This window comes from Octopus bimaculoides, chromosome 16, assembly GCF_001194135.2.
Source record: "Octopus bimaculoides isolate UCB-OBI-ISO-001 chromosome 16, ASM119413v2, whole genome shotgun sequence".
In the NCBI taxonomy this organism is placed as follows: Eukaryota; Metazoa; Mollusca; class Cephalopoda; order Octopoda; family Octopodidae; genus Octopus; species Octopus bimaculoides.
The window spans coordinates 38547873-38556981 of NC_068996.1; the positions used below are offsets into that span (position 1 = coordinate 38547873).

General features: G+C 32.7%; 1 protein-coding gene across 1 annotated transcript in view; it reads right to left on the reverse strand.

The window, feature by feature from the left end:
- LOC106881858 (eIF-2-alpha kinase GCN2) overlaps positions 1-8713 on the reverse strand; it is a 66444-nt gene extending 57731 nt beyond the window's left edge. Inside the window, exons 1-2 of the mRNA XM_052973492.1 lie at positions 8328-8713; positions 2054-2160 (exon numbers count right to left, since the gene is read on the reverse strand). Coding sequence (XP_052829452.1) covers positions 2054-2160; positions 8328-8444 — 224 coding nt within the window. The 5' untranslated portion in view covers positions 8445-8713. The remainder of the gene's footprint in view (positions 1-2053; positions 2161-8327) is intronic.
- Between the last annotated feature and the right edge of the window lie 396 nt (positions 8714-9109).

The window sequence follows — 9109 nt, forward strand, 5'->3', positions numbered from 1 at the left end:
ACAAGCTAGAGAGTTGCACCAGGTTCCAGTCTGATTTGGCCTGGTTTCTACAGCTGGATGCCCTTCCTAATGCCAACCACTTTATAGTGTGTGCTGAGTGCTAGAGGTGGCAAGCTAGAGAGTTGCACCAGGTTCCAGTCTGACTTGGCCTGGTTTCTACAGCTGGATGCCCTTCCTAGTGCCAACCACTTTATAGTGTGTGCTGAGTGCTAGAGGTGGCAAGCTGGAGAGCTGCACCAGGTTCCAACCACTTTACAGTATTGGTGGGTGCTTTTAATGATGCACAATATCATTATATTTAATTATAAAAATATAATAGGATTTTTAAAACATTAAAAGGTCCAGTGTGGATTCATTAGAATAAACTAGAGGTTAAAGTAGTCCTCATGTAAAAACAAAATAGTTGAGAAACACTGCACTAAGCAGATGGGAGAGTCATTACAGAAATTCTTTTGATTATTGATCTGTTTGATCAAGGTTGACCCAGGATAAACAGCAACAGGCACTAATGAAGAAGACTTTCATGAAGACATTACTAGCAAATTTTGGGGTTTTCAAATTTGTTGAGTGAGACATTTGTTACTAAATAACAGTTGATGGATAGCAATGAAACATTTTTGTTAATTAAGTTAATGAACTATCTTTTCTATTAACGGTATTAATTTCTAACAATTTGTTAGACTGAAATAAATGAATTTCTTGAAATTGAAAGTGTGTGTCGTAAGAAGCTTGCTTCCCAACCACATGGTTCCAGGATCAACCCCAATGCGTGGCACCTCAGGCAAGTGTCTTATTCTATAGCCTTAGGCCTACTAGAGCCTTGTGAGTGGATTTGGTAGACAAAAATGAAAGAAGCCCATTGTGTGTGTGTGTGTGTGTGTGTGTGTGTGTGTGTGTGTGTGTGTGTGTGTGTGTGTGTGTGTGTGTGTGTGTGTGTGTGTGTACACACACACACCACTGTTTGACAACCAGTGTTGGTGTGTTTATGTCCCCATAACTTAGCAGTTTGGCAAAAGAGACCAAAACAAGTACTGGGGTCAATTCATGCAACTAAAATTTCTTGAAGGTGGTGTCTCAGCATGACCACAGTCTACTGACTGAAACAGTAAAAAAATAAGATATTTTATGGAATTAATAGCAATCTCTAATTATAAACCCTCAATTCCAGGGATCAGCATTGGCAGTTGTTCTCTTTCTATCCTTTCTTTTTCCTTACTCTGATAATGGATTCTGTTCTTCAAAATTTGTCACTTTTAACAGATCTATATTTGATTCTCACTCTCTGCATGCACTACACTACATTTTATTATCCCCCATATCGTTAATTTGTTTCAGTCATTAGACAACAGCCATGTTGGGGCACCACCATGAAAAGCTAATGCCTGTGTTGGCTGGGAGATGAACCTGGATCAACTGCTTGGAAGGTAACCAGTCTAACTGTTACTTATGTTTATTTTTTCCTTAAACCTCGCAACAAATAGTATATGCAGCCTTCCCATCGTGAATGCCACATCTTGTCTAAATTATTTTCCATTTCAGGTATTTCCAAAGCACACTATAATTTAACAAGCCATTGAAGGAGCCTCCATAAAGTCATTCCTCCTGCTAGAAACAACAGCTAGTTCTCCTTCAAGATGGTATAAGAAGCGGAACACATTTATTGGTGGTTATCTAAGGGAAGTTAATAAGGTAAGATGGTCACAGATAGAATGCGTTTTATCACAGGCCTATTCAATCTCAGCTGACCTGGTGCAACACAACAACAATAGCCACCACTTAATTCCACCTTAATCACAGCAATTTCATTTATTTCACATTCAATGTGTATTAGACTATACAACTAATATACAAACAATACTCAGTCTAAAACATATGGTAATTTTCAGCTCATTACTTGCACCTTTCTCATTCTTCCTATATCACATTTGGTTTATTTAAAACTACAGTAAAATTTGGACAGTTTTTCATTTTGTTTTTGTTTTTGTTTGTTTTTTCTAAAAAGAAATGTTATTAACATCATAAACTGGAAGGAGATATTTCTCTGTTTACAAACCTGTATGGATACCCTTCATTATACTTGATTATCATATGAACACGGACATGTTCACACCAATCATCATTATCTCTTTCAGGCCTCAATGACAGTTTAAAATGTGGAAACTGAAATTTAATGAAAAAAAGCCGATAAAATTTAACAAAATCATTGACATTTTGGCTGAAAAAAGCAGATACTGTTATGATGGAGGTATTAAAGCATGAACTTTGGATAATGCTTGCTAAATCCAAGCAATACTGACCACTTATTCAAACCTTTGTTAATCTAAAATAAAGTTACCTTTTTTTTTTTTTTGTTCATTTAAACAAAATTAACAAGCACACATTTGAACAAAAACTTCCATATTTCTGGAAGTTGACAAAAATACAAAATTGACAATATCACTGTCCCTAAAATGGCCTGAGTCGAAATTATTTTAAAACATATTATCAACATACTCATCTCTTCAAGAAACCTGAAACAAGATAGCACAATATAGTTTTTATCTAAATAATGTTGGCAGATTTTATTGCTTTAAACATCAAAAGTCAACTTTGGTATACTCTGCTTAACTTTAGCAAAGTACACCAAAGTTGTCAAAAGACAATTAGCATGAGATGAACAATTACTGGGAATGATACAGTTGAGAGAAAATTATATATTTTTTTTATGTATGATGGAAAGATTTTTGGTATTAAATTTGATAAGGGATATAAACCATTATCAGAAAAAATTGCAAACAAAAATAAGAAATTTTCACAACTCTCCAGATGTTCTCTAGTTCATTTGCATATAACAAGAAATCTCCACCTTGTAAAATGTGATTCATATAACTGTCTTAGTAGAAATAATATTAATTGTTATAAAATGATATGCTGGAATATACTCATGGATATTAGCAACTTGGGACTGAATGTCACCTCCAACATTTCATTGTAAGATAGAACCAAGCCTCTCTGCCCTAAGACCCCTTACTTCATTCCTTAGTATCATTAAAACAGATTTCCATATGAACACTTGGATCATTTTGATTAAATTAAGCCTGATATCACGAGAATTGGTAAAAGGATTTTAGATAGAATAAGATCTAAGATTAAGGAACAGGTGAGATTAAACTTATGGATAAACACTGAAGAAATTACTAGTTGGTTTAGTAATTATGGCAATAGGAACAGCACCTATCTTTTTTCCATTTTTGATACTAATATTTAGTATTACAAGGCAGTGAACTAGCAGAATTGTTAGCACACTGGGCAAAATAATGAGCAGCATTTCATCTGTCTTTACATTCTGAGTTCAAATTCCGCTGAGGCCAAATTTGCCTTTTGTCCTTTTAGGATCAACAAAAGTACCAATTGAACACTGGGGTTGATGTAATCAATTTACCTCCCTCGAAATTGCTGGCCTTGTATCAAAATTTGAAACTAATATTTACTAAACTTCTGTTACTCATAATCCATTGGATAAAGCAACTGAATATAATAGAATAATAGCGCCAACTGAAGACTTCCAAACAAAAGTAACACTAGAGGCTTGAAAACTCAATCAAAGTAACTAACTTCATTATTTTGTACATACCCCACCAGCTTAAAGCCCAATTCCCAAGATTAACTGGTAGCTTATACTGTGATGGCCCTTACTTGTATTAATCCAAGCCCACTATAAGAACAAGGAAAGATTTACATACATGTTTCTAAAAATCTGAGTTTTATCATTACTTCAGAGTTTAATTCAAAACTGTTTAACTTCTAAGAAAGCCAAAACAAAAAACCTTACTGCTATATAAATAAACTATCTCGTCACCCTGGGAACATTACTAAGAATTTGGTTAAGAATGTCTCCCTTAGAATATATATCAGTTAATAAAACAATATTTATTAAGTGTGTTGCTTACTATAGTAATGCTTTCAAAAAGAATGGCACAAAAAGATTTTCTGTCATTCTATCTAATACGGTAAAAAAAAAATTTTTTAAAAGAAAAACAGATACTAATCTAAGAATATTAACTGGTACCATCTACTACATAACTTAGCTCTATACTAAGCAAGCACTTTTCCTTAATTATAAATAATAGAACATTTAATAACAACGCGATAAAATTTTCCTACTCCGTAACACCAAACTTCCCACAAAACATCACGTAAAGCTAAATTAAAAGAAAAAACAATGTTGGTTACAATAGGAATCAAGATTGTAATTCTAATATGCTTAACCATTGTCTTCGTAATTCTGTTCAGTAAAAGAAACTGTATATAAATAAATATATTTATAAATCATATATAGGACTAAATGTAAACAATTTTAAGTCTTATAACCATCAGTGTAGTCAATCAGTTAGAGACCTAACTCAGAGATTTATGGAAAATTTGTCAGGAGAAACATTATGTTGATTAGATCGATATATAGTACCCAAATTGTAAATGGTAATCCATTTTCCAATGTAACAGCTTGTCAATTTTTCATGTTCTTTACTGCTTGTTAAACATGTAGCTTACAGAACAGTAGTGAGTGGTTTATAGCAAAATACCAATTTGCTAAAAAGTGATGACTCACGTTTTTTACCGGTCTTTGAAATGTCTTGGAAGAGAAGGTTACATGATGACTACCTTCGGTTCCAAATGGCTACAATTAAAACATCGGATTTATCTGTCTCAATGATATGGACACATTAATAGCTTTTACTAAATAGCTTTTCCTGCTTCAGTTGATGAAATACATTTTCTTTTTTCACAACATGAAACTGTCAAATTAAAGTGGCAGACATTGTTATATCCTGAAAATAATAAGGTAAAAAAGGAGCCAAGAACACTATGAAGTGATTTAACCCTTTTGTTACAATATTTATGATGAAATATACAATCTTTGTTACAATTAATTTTGAAAATAATAAAATATTTATTAAAATAACTTAGTCATTGTTAAACTGGTGTTTGGAACATAAATTAACATAAAATTTTGATAGATAGTATAAATTAAGAAAGATCGTTTTAGACCAGAATGTTAGTATCATAGAACCTGAAATGTGGGAGGGGGTCACATGGGTTGGGATCAAAAGGTTCTTGATCCACATCTTGTATGCCTCCAATCATTGTGTGAGCCATTTTTGCTCAATGATTGAATCTATGATGTACTGGAAACAAAGCACACCATTGGACACTCCAAGGGAAATTAAAATAAACTGATAAAGGCTTCCTTTACCTTTGATTGTGAAATATTTGTTTGCTTTCATTTCAATTGGGAACTTGGTAGTAGGTACTTTGAAGGTTAATTGAACTCCCAATATCAATACAAGGTAAAGGATACTTATCAAGATGTGTGAACCTGTTTATGGCATCACTGTAATTAATAGCTAGATGCCTTTTATGTGTTTTACCATTTATAATAACAATCTGTACACACTAAGAAATATTGGGATCAATTATTCCCTACCTTAAAAACCGTTAGATTTCTGTTACTATAAATTTACTATCTCGAGAAGAGTAACATGATTTAAGCACTATAGGATGATGTATAAGTAAATAATGCTGAAGGATCAATGTATAAGGTATTAAATTCAAAAATAACTATAAATCATCTCCATATTTTAAACATTACACTGTCATGAAGCTTCTGAAAGTTCTGGCTCAGAACAATGTCAAAGTACAAACATGTATATATTAGGACAGTTTCAATTGTTTATTTTGAGGTCCACCATACAAGAGACTACAAACTTTGGAGTGAAGAGCAAAATAGCAGTCATAGAAACAGAGTTTCTCTCAAGCTGTAATCTTATTAAAAGACTCTTTTCTAAATCTGGATGGATAAAACTTCCAAAAGTATCACTTTCTATCAGACCATCTACTTTATGTCCCTTGCAAACTAGTTTCACACATGTTTTCAATACCATCTCAAGTGTTACAGCTGAAGTTGTTGCCAACATTATTTAATTAGTGGAAACAGTTTCATGTTCAGGACACCTGTTCCATAGCTACTTTGAAACTTGCAGAAAAGACATTTAGCATTGATTGCTGCTATTACCAGAATAGAGTCTATGAGTTAAAAGTTTGGTCAAATATAAATGGATTAATTGCCAACAGTGTAACTCGGAATTTCTTTGAGTTTAATCAAGAGCTTTTGCCTGATCAATGATGAACTCCAAGCCATGAATTGACTTGTCACAATGTTCAATAGTGGTCACAGGATGACGGTTCCTAAGACTTGTAAATGCTTTTCTAAAGACGCCCTGACAGGCTGCTGCCAAACTATATGGTGGTAATATGTAAAAGCTTTATTGGAAGATTTGACAAATTGTGTATACAAAACACCATTAGTATTTTCGTAAGTAGAGATAGTTTCATATCTCTGGTTAACACAAAGTTTATGAGAAATTTCAACTTGTTCAAAATGCCTTCAAGTAGAATTGTAAAGAAATTTTCAAAGATACTAAACCTAGGTATCCTTTCTTAAGCAATCATTCAGAAAGTTGAGCTCGTCAAGTCACTTGAGGTCTAAAAGACGGTTTTCTATTTCAAGCCCAGAGTTACTGAATGTTTATACAAAGTGAATTGTTGTGCAACTGGAACATACCTTATCTGAAGGCTTTATTCAACATAAAAGTGTGAATAACATTGTTACACTTATTTGATGGTACAGTCAATAAACAGATTACTATATTCGTTCAACAAAACTCAACAAAAGTTTGTTAAATCACTATTATTATCACAAGACAACATGTCATATTTGTCAACAGAGAAAGTACTAAAAGTAAATTTGGTCTTCCTTTTATAATGGAATAATTAATTCAGTCTTTTGTTTAGTCAGCCCATTAGCAATAAGGAATATTCACTGGTTTAAATGATGTTTTTTTTTTTTTACAAAATATATGTAACTAGCTATATTATTCAATAAAACACATCCGACATTATATATATATATATATATATATATATATATAAAGATGGATCAAACGAATCAATGTAAGTGCTTCTATATGGTCGCTCGAACTACTAGACATGGTAGCCAAAAATCCCTCAAATCACATTCTGCTTTAAATAAAGGACATATTGAACAATACAACCATACAATCAGACGAGATGATCACGTTTTGATCATAGGTCTGCTTGATCAGGAATAGTCTGGGACAACTAATAGATGAAAGTGTCTACGTAGTTGATCGACCTATTACAAAGAACAAGCAAATCTCCTATATATCCTGTCTGAAAAGGGAGAGGACACACTTGGATAACGTCGTCAAGAGTGTATGTGTGTCAGCGTAAAATACGAGATGGTCGCGACTGGAATGTCTTTTATAATAAGTCAACTCAATTAGAATTACTTGAAGCTAAACAACTATTTTTAGCGTTTTATTATTTTTATTTAGCAAATAAAGAAACTATATGGAAAGATAACACACCTGTGACTAGAGAGGTGCTAATTATAAAACTCGTTTATCACTGACATGTTGCATTTTAACATAATGACATTTTAAGGCAAATCAAAAAACTAAAGTTACTTCATAATTCAAAACCACAACAATTAACGTAAGTAAATATAGTTTAATTAATCAAATGGTTTCGAAAATATTTGGCTAACATCTTATTTGACCAACATCTTATTTTGTCTTATCATTTAGTAAAAATAAACTTAGAAAATATTGAATAGATTGTAAAAAAAAAAAACTAATTAAGATATTGGAAATAATTCTTTAATAAGTTTGTTCGTGGGTTCTTTTCTTCGTGTTTGTTTTAATGTTCCCTCTATTTGTGGTAGACAAGTGAAATAGTTTAGAAATATATTTGTTATCCAGTTTCTGATCCTTTTCACGCTTTACACACATAAACACACACACATAAACACACACACATATGTATGCATGCACGTATGTATTTTTGGTGAAACGTGTTTAACCCCAGCTCAGCACCGATCAATTAGACTTATGATCAAAGATATCCCTGTCTGCGTATATCTAAATTACAACTTGACTACTTGCGTCAATCTTTTTTTTTTTTAATAATCTGAAAGTTGAATATTCTTTCCAGATATAGTATATTGAACAACATTATCCAATGTGTCGTTTTTAAGACGGGATTTGGTTGCCATTTCTAGCAATTCAAGCAATCAAATAGAGATTCCTCCCGTCAAATTGCAAATTTGGTTTCCAAAGTATCTGAATTCAACACATATCCGGTTAGTAGCGAACATCTCGTAGATTTTTTTTCATGCATTTCAGTTCGTTGTTAGTTGTTAATGTTAACACGCGAAAAGCCCTCGTGTTCTTTGATAAATAGATTACAGAAATATTAACAATCCTTACCCGAGACTTTTTCTTTTCCAATAACTGGAAATCCTCAGCATAGATTGCCTGTAAAGCTTTCACCTCATCCAGTTGTTTTTCCAAATTACCTTCAACATCGTTAATTCCACTAGACATTTTGACCAAAGTTCTCTACCAGTACCTGTAATGTTTATTATTATTACACGTATGTAGTAATAACTGTCATAAGTGCTCCATTAAGTAATAAGTTTCGGGAACTGGAAAAACAACCAGTAATTAGAAATGTTTATGAGTCATATTTTAATTTAAAATGTGTATGTTTGTTTGTAATTATAACGGATACATTTCCATGTTTAACTTTTTTCTTTAACTTGATTATTAAAGGGATGAAAAAAAGTGTCTTCCGTCAATCACACGTTAAAAAAGGTGGTACAAAATACGATTCTCTCCCTTACATAAAAAGAATCAACCAATCAAAAGAAAACATTAATCATTAATTTTTTATGGCTTTTTTTCTTTCTTGTTGTGTTGTTTTTATATTACGATCTTTTTATAGGAATTATGTAAATGAAATTTTGACACATACACGTGTAAGCTATAAAACCAGATTTATAAACAAGAGATAATTATGATAAGAACTTTTAGTTTAGATCAGGTTCGTCAGACTTTGATGCCTGGATGGGGTCGTCGTCGTCGTTTAACGTCCGCTTTCCATGCTAGCATGGGTTGGACGATTTGACTGAGGACTGGTGAAACCAGATGGCTACACCAGGCTCCAATCTGATTTGGCAGTGTTTCTACAGTTGGATGCCCTTCCTAAC